The sequence below is a fragment of the Macrotis lagotis genome, chromosome 1, assembly GCF_037893015.1.
Source record: "Macrotis lagotis isolate mMagLag1 chromosome 1, bilby.v1.9.chrom.fasta, whole genome shotgun sequence".
NCBI lineage: Eukaryota > Metazoa > Chordata > Mammalia > Peramelemorphia > Peramelidae > Macrotis > Macrotis lagotis.
Window position 1 is genome coordinate 356,557,060 of NC_133658.1, and position 20,501 is coordinate 356,577,560.

Here is a 20,501-nt window from a genome sequence, read left to right on the forward strand (position 1 = left end):
GTTGATCTTGTCTCTCCATTGAAGAGATCCAAGATAACACCACTATGTTTGAGATAAAAAGCTCTGATGAAAAGCAGGGGTGTGTCTCAGTTTCCTTTGACCTAATCTAATTCTGGTGCTCACAAAGCTGAGCACTGTCTCTGATGAGAGCATCATAAGTTGGGTGGTCCTGAGTCAGTGTCTCCCATAACTTATAATCAATTGAAAAGTTCTTAAGTGAGACATTAAGAGTTCCAGTACTTAATAACTCTTTGAGAGTCTTATAGTTAATTAAAACAGGGTTAGAATTAATCCATACTTTATTTAACAACAAGTTAAGTACCAGGAGGTGGGTGGGTGGGGGAAAGAATGAGATTCTTATAGTTAATTAAATCAGGGTTGGGCTTTAAAAAAAAAAGGAATATTATAGTCAAAATCTAAAATTTCCAGGTTAGAGTGAAACTACTTCAAGCAGCCAGAAAGAAAGAATTCAAGTACTCCAGAGTCACAGTCAGGATCACACAAAATTTAGCAGCCATCCATAAAAAGCAGTGGAGGGACATGATATTCTGGAAGGCAAAGGAACTAGGTTTGCAACCAAGAATAACTTACTTGCAAAATAAGTATAATATTAAAAAGGAAAAAATGAACATTTAGTGAAATAGACTTTCAAGCATCCTGATGAAAAGACCATAGATGACTAGAAAATGTGACATCTGACACAAAAGAAGCATTAAAAACCAAATATGAATAAATCATAAAGCACTAAACAAGATTAAACTATTTATATTATTATTTGGGGAAAAGAACAACATCAGGGGTCTTAGAGAAAGTCCAATTAGACATAGAGGCATTGTGATTCTATTATGTTGAGATGATCTCCAAAGAAGAATGGGAGGGTGGGAAAGAGAATGCGCTGGGAAGGGGAGGAATATAATGATTGTTACAGTGCTGGACAGACAAATGGAACTCTTAATTCCTTGCTAAATGGACTTTTCTGTACCACTCTTCCTAGCAAGAAAAAATCAAGACAACTGGTGATGACTCTAGTGGATGACCTTGGTGTCTTTGATATCTAACCAATCTCTAAGTGTTCCACAGCACCTGCTTCAGCTGGCTTCATGGCCACTGGAATGAATGGTTCTCCTATGCCTATTCCCCAGTGGAAGACTTCACATGCTTGGGGTAGATAACCACCCCCCCCAACTGCTCACTGATGAGTTTGAGACTCCCTTGGTTATCCTCAAGCTGGTTTAGCCTGCTTGCCAAAACAGTTTATTGAGGTGTTGGCCAATGTGCATGCTACAGTTTTTTGGAGCCACAGGTGAGAGTTATGTGGTTCAAGTGGACAGCAAAGGTGGAAAGCAACCCTGAAGAGGGCTCAGCAGCCAATACACCAAGAAACTATTTTCCTTGAATACACCCTACACCCCATGCTGGATTATGATGACTTTGGTAAAGAGAGTGAGGCAGCTGATTTTGTAAAGCTCTACCTCACTTAAATCAAATCTACATGCAACAAAAGATATCACTCATAACCATTCCTCAAAGTTCTGTAGCTACAGGCAAATGATGAAGCAGCAGGTGTGGATACACTAGGAAATGTAGTCATAACCCTGCACACAGGTGGTTCAGACCATAGGGTTGTTTCTCCACTGAAAGCAGCAGTGGGATTCAGCAGCCACCTGGGTGACTGAACAACCCTTTAAAGGATCACGCTACTCACCTCCTGATGTGAGGAAGGGGCTAGAAAAGGTGCCCCAAAAATTGTCTGCTTATCCAATCTTGGCCTGATTAAATTGGCAGATGGGTAATCCCACAGTGCTGTTGAGACACACACACAAATCTACAAAAACTTCTTCTAAGAAGATTCCATTCACCATCAGTGCATGGAATGTGTGCACACTCATAGATGACACAAGATCCAATAGACTTGAAAGAGGAACAGCTCTTATTGAGAGAGAATTCAGTAGATATGGTATCCAAATAGAAGCACAAACAGCTGCTGAAGTCTAAGCTGGATTCACGTTTTTCTGGAGTGACCACAGTGAAAGGGAAAGCCGTGAAGTTGGGGTAGGTTTTGCAATCAAAACTAATCTAGTTAACATTCTTGAATGCCTATCAAAAGGAATGAATGACAAGCTAATGACAATGAGATTGCTACTTCCAGAAAATGCCTTGCCACTATCATCAGTGTCTATCCTTCAACCGTGATGAACATTGATGAAGTTAAAGAAAAATTTTATGAAAACCTGGAAATCCTTATCATCAGTGTACCAAAAGAGGGCAATCTTATAATTCTGGGTGACTTTAATGCTAGAGTAGGCTCAGATTACCAGACATGGCAGGAAGTCCTTGGGAGGAATGGAACTGGAAAAAGCAACAGAAATGGTCACTTTCTATTGAAGACTCGTGCATCGCATGACCTTCTCATCACAAACATTGTCTTCCATTTACCTAAACTCAATAAAATAACTTCCTGGATGCACCCTTGTGGCAAACGTTGATATCTATTAGACTATGTTATTGTAAGGAGAAGACACAGACAGGATGTGAGAGTGACAAAGGCAATGTGTGGTGCAGAGTGCTGGATTGATCACAGACTCATCCTCTCTAAGCTAAATATTCATATTCAACCAAAGCAGTGGCCCCAAGGCAAAAGGAATACTAGAAGAATTAATGTCAAGAGATTAGAGTATCCTGCTGAGCTGGAACAGTTTGTTGCTAATTTGGAGGGAATACTGAGCCATCACACAGCTGGCAACAGTGAAGCAGAAAAGGATTGAGCAGCTTTCAGAGATCTGGTGTACAGCACTGCATTTGCTCATCTGAGCCAGAACACTCTAAAACACCAAGACTGATTTGATGAAAATGATGGGGAAATACAGAAGCTGCTAAATGAAAAACAAGAACCCCAAAGGGTTTATCAGCAGGATAGTTCATCCATTTCTAAGAAGGCAGCATTTAATTTCATTTAAAGAAAAGTCCAAGCAAAGCTTAAAGAGACACAGGACTCATGGCTCAGTAAGAAGGCAGATGAAATTCAATTTTATGCAGACAGTAACAAACCAAAATGCTTTTATGGTGCCCTGTTTATAAGCTAAAGCCATTATGGTGCATCTCAATTACTCAGTGCTAATGGATCCACATTTATTAAGGACAGGGACATGATCCTAGAGAGATGGGCTGAACACTCCCATAGAGTTCTTAACAGACCATCATCAACCAATGCAGAAGCAGTTGACCATTTACCTTAAGTTGAAGTCAATCAGTGCCTAGCTGAAGTCCCAACTGAAAAAGAGGTTTTGAATGCCAATAGGCTTCTTTCAAGTGGCAAAGTACCTGGTGTAGATTCTATTCCAGCTGAGATATGGGGGGGGGGGGGTCCATTGGTCACTCAAAAACAGACTGAAATTTTCTTATATGGCATGAAGTTATCCCTCAAGAATTCAAAGATGCCTCCGTTGTTCATCTCTATAAAGGTAAAGAGAATAGATTGTTCTGTGACAATCACAGGGGCATTTCTCTTTTAGTCATTGCTGGTAAGAGTCTTACCAGAGTCGTCCTCAATAGGCTGATCGTTCACTTAGAAGTTGGTCACTTCCTTGAGAGCCAGTGAGGCTTCAGAAAAGGTCAAGGAACAATCAATATGGTGCTGCTGCTCAACAACTCCAGAAAAATGCCAGGAACAGAACAGAGGACTGTATACAACATTTGTAGATCTGACCAAGGTCTTTGATATCATCAGTCAAGAGGGTCTATGGAAAATTATGTCAAAACTGGGTTGCCTGGAGTTCATCAGTATTGTACGTCAATTTCATGATGGCATGAAAGTCCAGGTTCTGGATAGTGTACAATTTACCAGTCACCAAAGAAATAAAACAAGAATGTGTTCATGCTCTCATACTTCTTACCATGATGTTTTCAACCATGTTATCAAATGCCTTCACTGAGGATGAACATGACCTCAAGGTCAAGCTACCACATTGATGTCACATTCAACCTGAAAAGGTTATAAAGCCAAGGGGAGTGTTGGTGCATGATCTTCTGTTTGTAGATGACTGTGCACTCAATGCAGCCTCTGAAGCTGAGATGCAACGAAGTATGGATCAATTCTCTGCTGCTTGTGCTAATTTTGATCTAACAATTAACATCAAGAAAATTCAGGTGCTCCTTCAGCCATTTGTGGAAACATTGATTACAGAAAATGGAGAAGTTTTGAGTCCTATTGACAAGTTCACTTACCCTGGCAGTATCCTTTCCAAGGAGCTACACACTGACAATGAGGTTGACACAGGCATTGCCAGAGCTGGCTCAGTATTTGGGAGGCTCCAAAAGAAAGCATAGGAGACTACCAAATCAAAGGTCTACAGAGCCATGTGCTGATCTCACTTCAACCTTGACAGTCTACCAGCACCATATCAGTAAACTGAATTGCTTCCATTTAAATTGTCTTAGGAAGATTCTGAAGATCATTTGGCAGGAGAAGATACCAGATACTGTGGTCCTTTCTTGAGCTAAATCGCCTAACATTCCAACATTACTACAGAGAGTACAACTATGATAGGCTGGACACATTAGACTGCCAGATGTATGCTTTCCAAAAAACCTATTTTATGGAGAACTCACACAGGGTAAGCTGAAGGGGGGTCAGAAGAAATGATACTGAGACACCCTGAATGTCTCTTTGAAGAACTTTATAATTGATTATAGAACATGGCAGCCACTGGCACAAGACTGTCCAGCATCTCATGCTCTCATTAGCAAGGGTGCTGCATTCTATGAGGAAAGCTAAATTGAAGCAGCTCAAAGGAAGCATGACATCTATAAGTTTAGAATACCCACCCTAGGTCTTCACATGGACTATTTGGGCTCAATCTGTGGTAGAGCATTTTGAGCTCCTATTATTCTGATCAGCCACAGTTGCCCACACTGTAATTGATCTCAAACATAGAAGTGTCATTTTGGTCTTCTTCAATAACAAAGGACAAGAACCAACCAACCAAATCACCCTTCCTGCTTGTAAAATAGAATCTCAGAATTTCACTTTTCAGCTCATCAGAGATAGAGGACTCCTTTATTCTGATAGCCTAATTCCATTTAGCTCAGGGCTTTTTTTATACTTGAGATCCCTGGTTCAAGGATAGATTTCAGGGAGGACTACAAAACTTGGATGGAAAAAAAATTAGATCTTTATTTTCATTAGATTGGGTATAATTTAGCATTTACTTCAATTATGAATATAGGTAACTAATCCCTTTGTTACCAACAAAAATCAAAGATATTTTCATATTACATTATAATTGTTCAAATATCTTAAGAGTATCATTTATTCATCACTACTTCAAAAATCATAGTTACTAAGTTATACTAAATATATCTATAACTAGTAGCTATAATTACTAGACCTGTTGCTAGATTTCACTTGATTATAATCAGACTGTCTACAGACACTATTTTAAAGTAATTGGTTTCCTTTACATTCCTTTGTATTTTATTTTATGCATTTAAAACCATTTCTGTCAGAAGGAATTCTTAGGCTTCACCAGATGGCAAGGAATCTAGGACAAAAAGGTTCTTAACCTTGAACCATCCTTCCCTCCCCTCATATTACCAAGAACAGAGTGAAAGAGACCAGAATTGGTATTTATGGTATAAGCAGTATGGAAAAGATCAGAAGCAAGATGATTGCTGGTCTGAAGATGTCAAACACAGTTCTCACTTTTATAGACTAAAAGAAAAGAAACAAGGGTCTAGGACTGGGAAAACAAGAGCTAGTATCAGATGGACCCAATAAAGAAGACATATGGAAAAGATGAAGAAGAGACTGAGCAAATGACCTATAATTAAACCACGTGGACAATGAAACCAGGAGCTAAAAAGTAAATTTCCATAAAGGACTTTCTTCTCAATGTTCCTTTCCCTTTCCCCATTCCCACCTCCTCTTTTTTCACCTATCCAAATCAAATATTTGAGCTAAGAACTATGGTTACAAAGATATAAAGAGATTTATATCTTAATTGGGAAGTCAGAAACACATACATTAAAAAAATATCAGTACAATACAGAATAAATTAATTGCTGAATGAGTGGTACAGATCATTAGTACTATAAGAATTAATACTAGTAAGAGATGGCCGAGGCCAGATGTGAATAGGCAGAAATGAATAGCAAAGATTTCAGAGAGATTCATGGACTCAGGACTAGAAGGGACTACAGAGTTCATTTGGTCCGGCTCTTATTTAAAACAATTCACTTCTTCTACATCTCTCAGAAAATGCTTAACCAAAAAGTAAAAATAAATAAAAATGCTTAACTAATCTCTTTCTGAGCACTTCCAAAGACAGGGAACTTTTTTTTTTAGCAAGGCAATGGGGTTGATTTGCCCAAGGTCACACATCTAGGTAATTATTAAGTGTCTGAGGCTGGATCTAAACTCAGGTCCTCCTGATTCCAGGGCAAGTGCTCTATCCACTGTTCTACCTAGCCACCCCAATGAGGAACTTTTAATTTTGCTCACTCAGCCCATTCCATTTCCAGGCATCTCTAATTGTTGGAAAGTTCTTCCTTATACTGAGATAAAATCTTCTCCTGCCCCAATCTGGAAAACTTCCATTTATTGATTCTAATTTCGCCCTACAACATCAAATAAGTCAAATCTAATACCTCTTCCACAAGACAACATTTAAGTCTTTATTCTTCAGGCTAAATATTCCCAGTTCCTTTAGTTGATCATTGCATGACATGGTCACTAGGCTCACTCACCATCCTCATTGACCCTCCCCTGTAGGTACTTCTTCCAAAAATATAGCTACAGTAACCAAACATACAATAATCCAGATGTGGAACAATAGAAAAGAACTACTTTCTTTACTCTAATACTATTTTGGGGTGGTCATGAATGATATTTATCTATTCTTGTTTCCTTTTTTGCTGGATTTGGGGTCTGAGGATTTGGATTTGAATTCTGCCACCCTACTTAAAGAAAAAATATATACTACTCTTAGGCAAGTCAGATTCTTCTGTAAAATGTAGAGATTGGTCTTTATTCAGTTGTTTTCAGTTGTCCAATTCTTTGTGTCCCATTTGGAATTTTCTTAGCAAAGGTACTGTAGTGGTTTGCCATTTCCTTTACCAGCTCATTTTATAGATGAGGAAACAGAGGCAGTGTTAATGAACTTGCCAAAGATTATACAAGTGACTCTAGTAAGTGTCTGAGGCCAGATCTGAAATCAGGAAGATGAGTCTACCTGAATTCAGATCCAGCACCCTTATCCACTGCACCACTAGCTGCCTAAAGTTGTCCTAATCTATAGTCCACTTATTTCTAAATTATGTGTCTGATACATAGTAAAAGCTGACTATTGATTGGTTATTTACTAATTTTCAAAACTCTTGTTTCATCAGTTAGATAAGCTCTGTGGGCAGGAACTATGACTCTCAAATTTCCTTTAACTCTGACACAAGCACCTCACTGCACAGACTTGGGAAGGTGTTGATTGGTTAACTGATGATTTCATTAGCTATGTGGCATGCATGATAGCCAAGGTCTCCCCATAAAGTATGGCCAGACAGCTTCTAACTGCCTACCTGACTTTTTCTTGCTCCAGTACATGAGTATACTCTTGGGACTCTTGAAGCTGCTGCTGAGCTTTTTGATCTGCCAGCCTAAATGAATCTTCACTAGTGACTAGTTGGGCCTTCAAGTCTTGCATCTGGAAAAGCAAAAGTATGAGGCACTAGAGGGCTGGGAGGAGTGATCACTCAAGGTCCTGAGGGCTTGAGAGTTCTTCAGTTTGGTTGTTATTATTTGGTCTATTACAAGTAAACATGTAATTTCTAGGAAAATAGGTGACTTTCTCCCAGTTCCTCTCACCCTCATCCCTACATGGTTTTAATTTAGGCATCTGTGTCCTCTACTTCACACCTTGTGGGGAGGGAGGAGGTAAAATTTCTACAGCTCCAAAAGATGATTAGCAGGCAAATTGATGTTGGTGAATACAACTAAATCCACAGGGAAAGGTTATGAGAGAAGAGCAGGGGTTGGAGTTAAGGGTTTCCCACTGATGGAAGGAAACTATCCCCAATAAATATGGGTAGAACTTGTTCCGGTGGAACACCCCTCAATCTCCAAGAAGCTCTGACAGGAAGGAGAGCAGACAATGCTCACTTGGGCCTGTACTTCTCTTATTCTAAAAAGAAAACCCCAAACCACAGAAAACAACTCAGGAAAGCAGCTTTACACTTCTCTCATACTGCCTTAGGGGCCAGTACTCTAGATGACCTGTTTCTGTAGGTTTTCTCTTTGCTGCAACAGGATGTTTGTCTCTTCTTGAAGGGTGGCAAGGTCATCTTGGTGCTTTTTTCTTGTCTCCTTCAGAGTCTTCTGAGATTCCTGCAGCTGGATCCAAAGGCTCTCCACATTCTCCTATGAAGGAAAAAAAGACAAGATAAACAAGCAATAATTTAGATCATTTATTTCTAGGGGCTTAAGTTCCATTTATGTTCCAAATGTCTCCTGGTCCACTTGCTCCTTCAATTCAAATAGATGACTTTTGATTCCACCACTGTAACCACCTCTTCTTCACCTAAGAGAACCCTCTTACCCATTTTTCTTTCGTCTTTTCAGTGACCTTGACAAGTATCTCAGGTTTTCTACCTTATATCTTCTTTCTGCTTAGCTCTCTGAACTGATGGCAAGGATCCATACCTGTTCCTTTAACTTCTGGGCCTTCATGTCCTGCCTCAGGTGCTCCAGCTTCTGGCCAGCATCAGCTAGTTCATTCTGGGTCTTCAAGAGTGTCTCCAGGAGTGACATCCTTTCCTTTTCTATCTCTAGCTGCATCTACACATAAAGACAAGAGAGATATATGTTAGGGCAGAGGGGCTCAACAGGATTTCCACACTCATCACTAATGTAGCTGCTATAAGACCATTTGGTTTAATCAGCTGGCACTAAGATAGGGTTAAGTTTCCTGAAAGTCAGGAAATGTCTTAACTGACCATCAGAACCAGGAAGTCCTGAGAGCATTGTGTGTTTGTGGTAATAACACATGGAAGATATATGGATTCTTGCAAAGAATCAATTCACCACCATTCACCACCATCACAGTAATGATCAATTTACCACATATTAAAAATTTATCAGAAAGGAAAATACTGGGCAAATGCTGGAGGTAACACAGAATCAAAGAGCTCTCCTTATATTTATTCCTTACCTGACATCTGGTGCTCTCAGCCTGGGCACGATCCTCTATCCTCTGTGCTTGGGCAGCTTCAGACTCCTCCTGCAGCTTCCTTAGCTTCTTCTCACAGGTCTCCTCCAGATCCACTTTCTCCCTTTCCATTTGTTCTAATATGGCTTCCAATTCCTGCCTGTGCTTGGTGTGGTCCATCTCCTGGCCACATGGAGGAAACTGCATCAGCACAGATGGATGAAGCAAGGCAGCAAATTTTAGCTCCCTAACATCACTAACTAGCACTAGTGAGAGAAGAACTGCAGGAAAGGCAAAGATTAGCCTTTTTAGATTTCAGGCCCCATCTAATCAGAACATTATATTTGGACCCTAATTGCAGGAGCAGCACCAGATCTTTCTAGGATATTTACCAACCTAAAGTAGTCCCCAGGGTGACATGACTAATGAAGCCTTAAAAAACTTACAGTCATCTAATACCTCCACATAAATTCCTCTGCATGAGCACATTCCCCATCTACCTACGCCAGAGTGTTCTGGTTTCCTCAGGTAGATTCCTCAGTTACTCACAGTTCCCTGTTCTACACACTCCTATGCTTCTTCTAATTCTTGCTTGTGCTGGGAGCACTCTTGTCTCCTAAATTCGTGAAAGAAACTTTGTAGAAGTATAATAAATCTATTGTAATTACAAAATGCAAGAATAAATCATATTCATGGTAATAATAATAATAATAATAATAATAATAATAATAATAATAATAATAATAAATATTTATACAGCCTAAGAATTATAGAGGTAATTTCAGATGGGCTGACAAAAGGAGTCTTAAAGCCTAGAATAGTACAATGGATCATAAAGAACTTAGGATAAAGAAAGATGGCTACAGTAGAAGATCAGGAAGTACAAGAGAACAATTTCTTTCTGCTACCCACCAGGGTCCATACAAGTCCAGTTCATAAAGGTCAGTATGATTATGTAAATAAGGACAGAAGAGAAAAAAGGGGAGATATTAAGCTTCTCTGCATACTAATCGTGACCAGAGTTCCGCCTGACCAGGAGAACCAAAAGGAATAAGGTGAGTAGTTGTGGTTAATTCTGAGGCTAACAGAAACCTATGTACATTTATTTTTGAGGTAGCAGTGTTGGTGGTGATTTGGTGCTATGTGCAGTTCTCTGCTGGAGAACTTGGTTTTAGGAATATGTTGGCAAATGAGAGCATTTCCCACTATCTTTATCCTGGCTCCAGGGTCCAATATAAATGACTTCACATAAGGAGTCAACAGACACATTTCTGTTCCCATGAGGGCACAGGTTCTCTTCCTCTACCTATTAATGGCCTCATTCTTCATTAATCCAAATTATAGAGGTTTTTTCTCCTAATTTACCTTAATTATCGACAAGGCTGATCAAAGGACTTCATTTCTTTGGCTAGGACAGACTTCTCTCCCACATAAGTTGGAGAGCAGAGGGGATCTCATGAGGGCACTCTTGTCAGTCCAAACCAGGACTTGTATCTGTACCCCATCAGTCATCTTACCCTCTTCTCCTGCAGCAGGCGCATTTCTTCTTCATAGCTGGCCTGCTGCTGCTGCAGAGCTGCCTGACCCTCCTGTTCTATCTGGTCCTGATGTTTGGCCACCATGTCCCGCTCCAGTTCTGCCCGCCTTCGCTCACCTTCCAGTTCCATCTGAAGGCACCTTACCTCCCCTAAAAAAGAACTGAGCTTAGGCCCTAACCTCGTGGCAAGGTCCATTTCTTCACAAGAGTATGATGGACTCTTCTCCAGGTCTGAGACCTGCCCAAAAGCAGACCCCAGCTACCCTCAAGGGCCTTCATGCCTCCCAGCTTTTCTGAAGGGAAGGGGCCCCAGGTTGACCTGGCCCTTACCTTGGATCACCTCCTTTGCTTGTGTGACTGTCTGAATCTGCACTAACAGTTGTTCCTTGGTAACCTCCATCAGAGAGCTCTGTTGCTGAGCCTCAAACAGGTTGGTTTCTAACAGTTCTTTCGCTGAGCTGTGAGATCCAGAAGTCAGGAAAGACTCTCCCTGTGGTCCCTGCCCACCCTTTTCCAAACCCAGCAGAATAAAGAAGTTTCCAAAGCATTACTAGTTAGGGATGAAAGCTAAAGTTCCAGTATACAGACTTGCCAACCAATTCCCAGCAAACAAAAGAAGGGCAGGGAACATTCAACTCTGGGTTCTTGACTTATTCTTTTTTTTTTTTTTTTTTTTAGGTTTTTGCAAGGCAAAGGGGGTTAAGTGGCTTGCCCAAGGCCACACAGCTAGGTAATTATTAAGTGTCTGAGACCAGATTTGAACCCAGGTACTCCTGACTCCAGGGCTGGTACTTTATCCACTACACCACCTAGCCACCTTCCTGACTTATTCTTAACTTTCTTAGGTGTGGCTGAAATAGGAAAGATTAGGTAGCCTTCACAGCCAACCTGCACCCATGTCTATGCTAATCTGCATGGGCTAGAAATCAATCAGCAACATTTATTAAGCATCAACTAAAAGCACCAGATTGGGCGTTGGCAACGCCCAAAGACAAAAATGAAGGAGGTTAAATTCTACTGGGAGAGTCATCTATAGAAGTATGTGTAAAATACATACAAAATAAATATTCTGTCATATGGAAAATCAAAGTGGTTGGGGGGGAGGAGAGAGAGAATGAGGAAAAATCTGATGTAGAAGGCAGAGTTTATGCTGAGCTTTGAAGGACACCTTTGGATAGGAGGGAAGAGGGCAGAAGTGCAAAGACATAGGTGTGTCATATATGAAAAACAGGAAGAAGGGCAATTTGACCAGGCTTTGTAGAGTGGCTAAAAGGGAATAATGTCTAATAAGCCTAAGAAGGTAGGTTGGAGGTAGATTGTGAAGACTTTTTTTATCTAAGTAAAATTTGTATTTGATCCTAAAAGTAACAGGGAACAACTGGAAGCCAGGGTCAGATGTAGGGTTTTTTGAGACATTCTTTGGCAGCTATGTGAAGAATCAATTAGACAGGACAGACTCCTAATCACCAACGTAATGTAAATCCCAACCTGAGTTCCAGAAGCTGCTCAGAAAGACCTTGTCGGTCCTTCTCCAAGACCTTCAGCTGCACCTCCAGGGCAGCCTTGTCCCGGACTAGTGACTCCTTCTCCTGGCTCAACCTCTCATGCAGAAGTCCTTGCCGAGTTGTCTCCTGGTGTAGCTGCCCTACCTCTGTGGCGGTCACCTCCAACTGGCGTTGTACCTGAAAAGAGCAAAGAATATAAATGAGGATGAGAGGAGGAGGAGGGGAGGGGAATGAGAGACAGGAGATAATTCCTTGTGCCACTTCCCACATTGGGATTCCTACAGCTTGGTCAAATGATAGGCTACAGAACACTGGAAAACTGTACTCTACTATTAAGCAGGGTTTCTGGGGCTTGTGTGTATGTTTGGGATGAGAACAGGTAAAATCAAGACTGTTACTGTCACTTTTTTTCCAGGAACAATGCTACAAGTATCTTAAAGAACCCAACTTGTTCTTGATGGTATAATGGTAAAAAGCTATAAACTACTGATAGTAAAATTACTCTAATCCCTTACAAAAGGCTTTGGCCCTTTAGGAATTGATATGTGTAGTTGGGGGGGGAATGGAGAGAAGAAACATAATGTCACATTTGTAAAATTAGAGCCCTTTTTGAGGAGCTTAAAGGCAGGAAAAAGTTTGGAGTTATTGCTATTTGTCCTTCATTCTCCCTTAAAGAAGACCATGACATCAGGGAGGTGATGCTGTGACAAACATGTGAATTGAATTTGAGTGAAGGGGTGCTCTGCTAAATCTCCAGCCTCACTTTCCCCTCTGGAGTCAACTGGGTCCAGTGGCTAGATATGGATCAGGATGACTGGAGATGATGACCCTGAATGAGAGGCAATCAAGGTTAAGTGACTTGCCCAAAGTTACACAGCTTTCAAGTGTCAAGTATCTAAAATCAGATTTGAACTCAAGTTCTGACTGCAGGGTCATTGCTCTATCCACTGCACTATCTAGCTGCCACCTAATGGAAATTAAGGCGGCCAAGATTCACAGCTTCCATGCCAGTCATAGTCTCTTCACCTATAAAACACATATAACAATAATGTCACTACTTTTCTCCTGTAACTATAGTAAGGAAAAATGAGTTATCATGAAGCTCAGATTTCTAGAATTCTAAAGAACTATAAAATCAAGGGGCAGCTAGGTGGCGTAGTGGATAAAGCACCGGCCTTGGAGTCAGGAGTACCTGGGTTCAAATTTGGTCTCAGACACTTAATAATTACCTAGCTGTGTGGCCTTGGGCAAGCCATTTAACCCCGTTTGCCTTGCAAAAAAAAAATGAAAAAAAAAAAGAAACTATAAAATCAAATAAGGGAGCCAAATCTTTCTTCCTGTGGCAATTTTTATAATTGTTGTAGAGCTAACAGCCAGAGAATTTCACATAGCTGTTTTGATGATGGCAACAAAGTTTGTGGTTTTTGAAGGGTTTTGTGGGTTTTTTCAGGGCTAATATGGTCAATGGTAGTCAAGGGAGCCTTCAAGAAGGATTGAAGCATTGACCTATGGAGAAGTATTACACTAAGATCATAAGCTCGTAGACTGCTCTGGAAGAAACCTTGGTCTAACCCCTTCATTTTAGAGGTATGAGACTAAAACTAGAGAGCAACTTGTCTCTAAATTTGCTAAATGGCAGTGCTACAATGTGAATCCAGATCCTTGACTCCTGATAGAATACACACATCCCAATGAACTACCTGCCTGTGAGGATTGGTCTGTGCTGTATCCTCTCACCTCATCCAGTTTTTCCAGGGTTTCCAACTTCTCTGCTTTCATTTTGCTTAGCTCCCTCTGCAGCTCTGCCTCAGTATCCTTAGCTTTCTGTAGTTGCATCTCAAGGTGAGCCTTCTCTGCCCAAAGGGTCTTGTTTCTCCTTTCAGTTTCATTCAGTTCCATCTGCACAGCACTCTGGGACTTCTCTGCTGCCTCTACCTTACAACGGACAGACTGGTTTTCCTGTTCCAACTAATGTTAAAGGTGTTAAGAAAGAGGGTTTGAGAGGCTAGAAGCGCATGTCAGTGAAACCACATATGTGGTTTAAGGGGCAGAGGCTGAGCTTGAAATGAGAGGGATTCCACTAGCTCACCTGCAGGAGCTGTTGGTTTAGTCCTACTTTATCTAAGGCCAAGGCTTCATTCAGTGCACTCAGCTTGACTGCTGTATCCCGAAGATCAGCTATTTCTGCCTTGAGGGTGCTCTCTGTTCCTGTCAGCTCAGCAATTGTCTGTTCTGCCTATGAAGAAAAGAGATGAAAATTTTCTCCTTTTTTTGCCTTCCCAAACAACTCAAATCTCCCACCCCAGCTGCCTTCTTTTCATGTAGGTAAGATGACTGAAGGATCCTCCGCCTAATTAAATTCTAAACATAAGGGGCAGCTAGGTGGTGCAGTGGATAAAGCACCAGCCCTGGAGTCAGGAGTACTTGGGTTCAAATCTGGTCTCAGACACTTAATAATTGCCTAGCTGTGTGGCCTTGGGCAAGCCACTTAACCCCATTTGCCTTGCAAAAAAAAAAAAAATTCTAAACATGGTCCCTCTGAAGCTACCTTTCTATCCTCTCTGGGGTAAAGAGGAGGGTCACATGCCTTCTCTCCAGAGACAGATTTCTGCTCATTAGGACTGAGGGACAAGGTCAGTCTATACCTTGGCCAGGGCTCTTGCCACCTCTGTTTTCTCTTGATTCAGTAGCTCCTCTTCCAGATGACTCTTCTCCAGTGCCTCCTTCAGGGTAATCAGCTCACTTAAGGATGCAGACTGTCTGGCTTCCAGGCCCTTCAAAGTCTCCTGGCTGAAGGAAGAATGAATGAGAGAGGGGACTCTTCAATGAAAACAAGACTATACACATCTCAATGGGCTGTCTCCTTAAAGTAAATATGTATGACAGTTATATATGTGCATATTCTCCCACTTAGATTGAAAGTCTTTTTCTTATTTATGGCAATGGGGTTAAGTGACTTGCCCAAGGTCACACAGCTAGGCAATTATTAAGTGTCTGAGGCCGTATTTGAACCCAGGTCTTTCTGACTCCAGGGTCGGTGCTCTATCCACTAGATTTTAAGATTCTTAATGGCAGGACCTGTATCAAGGAAACAGTGCTGGATTTAGAGTCAGAGTCCAGGTTTGAATCCTGGCTCTGCCACTTACTATCTGTGATTTTGTCTTAGACAACTGATTTCATTCATCTGGGTCTGTTTCTCTGTCTTCAAAATGAGGAGGAGAGGGTTTTGATTAGAAGACTACTGAGGTTCTTTTCTAGTTTTTCAATCAATGATCCTGTGGTTCTATATGATCTTTTTGGGAAACAACCACTAACATTTTTAAAAATATGAGTTTCATCAAAGTTTATCAGTTGAACAAAATCCAAACTTGAGATCCAACTCTGACCTTACAGTCCAGATTCCCCTTTCTTGTCTCCTTTTGGGACTCTCTTTTTCCCCACAAAACAGTCCCTTGGACCCAATTTCAGACAGGTTTCTTATTGACCCATTCTCCAATGAAGTGAATGTTGGAAGAACAAAAAAGACAGAAGAGCAAATGTTTTGAGGGACATTTTAAGTCAAGTACCAAAGGGAAAGCAGATGTGCTAATACTCACAGGCAATCCCTCTCTCGAACAGCCTGCTGCAGCTCCTCCTCCTGCTCCATCTTCTCCCCCTGAACCAAGTCCCCCTGCAACTGAAGTTCTGTGTTAACCCTGCGGAGGCGCCAGGCCTCCTGTTCCAGGACCTCCAGTTGTTGCTGGAGCTCTTCTCTAGCCTTTTCCAGGTGCTCTCGATCCCTGGGAGGAAAAAGAGAGTAACCACAGATTCTGGGACCAAAGGTCCAGACATTAGCAAGTGCTTCCCTTGAATTTTCCACCTTTGTTATTTTGGTCAAAACCTCTTTCCTTGGACCAGAAAGGTTCAATGTAAGTACAACAGAAAGCAATGGAGGTCTTAAAAAGCATGAGGCTTCAAGAAAATATCATGCAGAACGGGACAGACAAATCCCAGAGTGGGGCTCTTTCCTTTTCCTCAAAACTAGAAGCTGACAGATAGAAAGGCTGAGGGACCAATCAGCAGGACCACTTACTTGTTGAGAGAATTCACTTCCCCCTGGAGGCCCTGGGTCTGTCCTGCCAGGATGTCCCGCTCCCCAGTGAGCTTCTGGAGTTGCTGCCTCAGGGTCTCACCCTCTTTCTCCCACTGGGTATGTTGATGTTGCCAGAAGCTCACAGTCTCCTGACAGGTTGAAAGCTGTTGTCTCAGGCCCTGGTGGGAGGTATAAGAAACAAAGCAGCAGAGAAATGGTGATCATGGGAGGGATGCAATAACAAGTGGGACTGGGTGTAATGAGCCAGGGTCAAATCATCAACAGAAATGGGATGTCATTAAAACTGGGAACCTAAGGTCTCTGAGCCGCTATCATTTCTAAGGCATGATCTTTTTTAAGTTTGGGAGTCAGGGAACTAGGGTGGAACATCTGGAACCTTTATTATGATATATGTAGGTCAAATAGTAGCAGGGAGACCTGAAACTGGAGGAGGGGGATGGAAAACAGGGGCACTGAAGCAAAGATCTTGGACTTGGGAGTGGCTGAAACCCCTGAAGCCCTCCCTCACTATAATCATATCCTGGTTGCAATTCTCATACAGTGCTATGTGAGGAGGACTTGTGACACTTTGCACAAGCTCACTAAACACACACATACACACACACACACACACACTCTCTCTCAAATCTCTCTCTCTCTCTCTCTCTCTCTCTCTCTCTCTAGTTAAATAAATGAGAAAGTGAATGGGTATTTTTTTCGGTACCAGGAAAACATGCTTAGGAACATCAACATGAGAGGGTCAGATGAGGCTATGGAGGAATGTGGAGTGTGTATGGCCTGTGAGCACTTCCTCTTACCTGCACTGTCTGGTGTTTTTTAGCCAGAACTGAGCGCACCAGTGTGAGAACCTTATCTGGATCTTCAGAATGGAGCTGGCAGGAAAAGACACTGCACTCCAGCTCTAGGGAGCTCTCTATGCCAGGGCCTTGGTTCTCACTGTCCTCATCATCTACTACCACCTGAAACACAGCACAGAAGTTTGATTACTCCCAGCCAATGTCCAAATGGGAACCAAGCCTAGGAAAAGTTCTCTTCCTACAGAGGACTTTGGAAATAAAGTTCCATCAACTCAATTCAATCACAGAAACTTTACTGTTGGAAGGAACCAAAAAGGATCACCTCATTCAAGCCTCTACCTAGAATCACTTCTAAAATATTCTCAGAATCACATAGAATCACACTTGAGAGCTGAAAGGGTCTAGAGGGGCCATCTTGGCCAATCTACCCACAAAAGAAACCATAACAGTCAACAATGGTCATCTAACCTCTGCTTGGTGGCCCATTCAAATTTTGGATTCATTGCTAGCAAATTTTTTCTGGACAAGAAACCTAAACTGCCACTTTGTAACCTGTACCCATGATTGCCAGGTCTGCCCTCTATGGTCAAATAGATCAAATTTAAACCTGCATCCACACAAGAACCTTTCAAATATTTGAAGTCAGTTCTTTTGCCCACCTTCAGTTTTCTCTTCTCCAAGTTAATATCCAATTCCTTCAACCAAGCTTCATATAACATGACTAAAAGTCCTTCACCATCCTGACAAATGATAGTCATCTTTGCTTGAACATCTGCCTTAACGGAGATTAGGTTTCACAGGGCAGCTCATTACTAACATCAGACAACATCAACAATTAGAAATTTTTCTTTTAGGGAACTAAAATCTGTTTCTTATTAACTTCTAATTATTAATCCTAATTCTCATCTCTAGAATTATTTAGAACAAGGAAAATTAGTTTTGGTTGCCCAAAGGAGGTATCTCTGGCTTCCCCATACCTGAGTTATGTCCTTAATCACTTGCTGCAGAGAAAACTTCTCTTCACAGGCATCTTTGGTGAGAGATGCTTCATGTTCCATTAATTCTGAACGACTTGACTCCTAAATGGGGTTGAAGATAGTTACAAGCTAAGAACCTGCAAACTGTAGCTAATATCCTTAGCTACAAATTGATTCTAAACCCTACTGCCCTTAAATAACTAATATTTACATAGCATTTTAAGATCTACAAAGTGCTCAACAAACTATTTCATTGATGCCCACAAAAACTCTGTGAGGTAGATACTTTGAGTGTTATTTTAAAAATTGATTTTATTGATCATCATTTTGTTTACCTCTTCTTATTTCTCCCCAGTATCCCTCTCCCCTCCATCTCACAGAGAGCTATTCTACATAATAAGTAGTATTTTTAAGGCAAAAAAGAAAAAGAGGAAAAAAAATCAGGATAACTGATCAATATATTGAAAAAGTCAGGAAATATGTAGTATAGTATTGGTTCTGCTAAAGGGAAAGGTGAGGAATCTTCTCATATCTCTTCTTTTGAGCCATGCAAGTATTATTACACTCATTTTACAGATAAGATAAAGTACATTGTTTCAGAATTTGAAATGAGGTTTCTTTTGACTGGGTCCAGTATTCATAATACTATATCATGTTACCTTTCTTTTTACCCTAAAGATTAAATTTACCCAAACCCACCTCTACCTCGGTCATCCAGAGAAACCAAAAGTGTCCTAAAAGGGCCCAGCCAAGTAAAGCAGCAAATTGGTGTTTGAGGCCAAGTTACTGAGCAAAAAAAATATTAGTAGCAAGGCTAGAGATAATACTTAAAAAACATTTCTCTTTTAATTTCCTCTATTTTTGTTAATGCTGATGAGAGCTTAGAAATCTAAAAGGATCAAAGTAGTCCAGGTTCTTGTAAGCCACAGCATGAATGGCCTGGAACTATAGGATCTTAAAGTTTAAAGGGAATTTATTGATCAAGTAATCTAATTTCTCATTTCTATAGAAATTCCCACTAAAACAGTCCTGAGAGAGGTCATCTAGTCCTTATAACACCCCAGTGATAGGAAGTTCACTACCTCACAAGGAGGACCATTATTGAAAAGTGCTGACAGAAAGTGCTAAGTCAGAGCAAAATTTCTTTCTAGGGTGTGGTCTGACCTCTGGAAAAAAAGAGTAAACCTATTCTTGGCAAATGATAGTCCTTCAGGTATTTAAAGTCAGTGATCATCAATATCCCGCCTCAAGTGTTTTTCATCCAGGCAATACATCCTCGTTTCTTCAATTGTTCTTCAAATTATCTGATTTCCAGACTACTCAATAACCCTTCAACCTTACTCTTCAATCAGTTTTTGTTTTAAAATGTGAATCAGCCTCAGTCTGCCAAAGAAACACACTAGAGTTTACCAGAGTTGTCATAGAGATCTTCAGGTTTTGACAAATTTGGTTCTTAGTCAAAACTGAGGGATTTCACCAAATCCTTCAACTGAGTATTTAAAGATATAAATTACCCTGGCTTGGTTACATATATAAGACCCAGGACCCTTCACTTCCAGACAAAAGACTACATACCAGGATATCCATGGTCTCCCTCATAGCCTTCATCACCTTCTCCTGCTCCTCATTTTGTTTTTTACTTTGAGCCAGAAGGGTAGAGAGTTCAGTCACCCTAAGGGGAAGGGCACAATATTACTACTGTAGGACAGTCAGTTCACTGCTGAGAAGAGAACACCCCTTAGCACTCTTTTCTCATAAATCCTACTATATCTCTCTAGTGCTCCCAGAACCCTCTCTGTACTCTATCAATATCACACAATAATAATGCCTAAAATTGGGTTGAAACCAAAAGCAAATCAGAACACATGCACAAATTTACCACAACTCAAGGCTGGAACACTTTGCTTGAAAGGTGAAGGAAAGCCCTGGCAGGAGCTCTCCAGACCCAGGTTAGTCTTGATGTCAAGTACCCTGGAGTCAATAAGAACATGAGAATTGCCACAACGGGAGTCTTAAGATCCCTCTAATCTAGAATTCTGTCTCTAGGGGCACCTGGTTTTATGTTATAGTTCATAGCTATTTTATCAACTTTAAAGACAACTTCAAATCTTTATCTTTCTGAACCATTCATTACATATCTGTCATCCATGAGTTTATCCTTTTTGAAGTCATTTGTATTTTCAGCTTCTGAATTTTTAAAGCTATAACTACCTTCTTTGCAAACTGAAACTTTCTTTTCATTTGTCCTAAATTACCTTTTAGTAATATTACCTTTCAGTAAAATTATCTTCCAGTCTTCAATATTTTTCCTTAGTTCTAGCATTCAGAGAGTGTGGACTTCTTGGGGTTTATCCTTTCTATTCCTATCACGTCTTTTGAAATGTTGATCATACCTACA

At 40.8% G+C, this 20,501-nt stretch overlaps 1 protein-coding gene across 4 annotated transcripts in view; it reads right to left on the bottom strand.

Moving 5' to 3' along the window:
- Nucleotides 1-20,501, bottom strand: part of CEP250 (centrosomal protein 250) — a 61,694-nt gene that overhangs the window by 31,880 nt on the left and 9,313 nt on the right. For all 4 annotated transcript variants that reach the window (XM_074212071.1, XM_074212070.1, XM_074212069.1 and 1 more), the window contains exons 8-22: nucleotides 19,679-19,775; nucleotides 18,104-18,205; nucleotides 17,127-17,288; nucleotides 16,309-16,487; nucleotides 15,833-16,015; nucleotides 14,882-15,026; nucleotides 14,326-14,472; nucleotides 13,974-14,204; nucleotides 12,220-12,413; nucleotides 11,062-11,189; nucleotides 10,712-10,881; nucleotides 9,198-9,377; nucleotides 8,690-8,824; nucleotides 8,264-8,407; nucleotides 7,570-7,694 (exon numbers count right to left, since the gene is read on the bottom strand). In XM_074212071.1, the coding sequence (XP_074068172.1) occupies nucleotides 7,570-7,694; nucleotides 8,264-8,407; nucleotides 8,690-8,824; nucleotides 9,198-9,377; nucleotides 10,712-10,881; nucleotides 11,062-11,189; nucleotides 12,220-12,413; nucleotides 13,974-14,204; nucleotides 14,326-14,472; nucleotides 14,882-15,026; nucleotides 15,833-16,015; nucleotides 16,309-16,487; nucleotides 17,127-17,288; nucleotides 18,104-18,205; nucleotides 19,679-19,775 (2,322 nt within the window). The remainder of the gene's footprint in view (nucleotides 1-7,569; nucleotides 7,695-8,263; nucleotides 8,408-8,689; nucleotides 8,825-9,197; nucleotides 9,378-10,711; nucleotides 10,882-11,061; nucleotides 11,190-12,219; nucleotides 12,414-13,973; nucleotides 14,205-14,325; nucleotides 14,473-14,881; nucleotides 15,027-15,832; nucleotides 16,016-16,308; nucleotides 16,488-17,126; nucleotides 17,289-18,103; nucleotides 18,206-19,678; nucleotides 19,776-20,501) is intronic.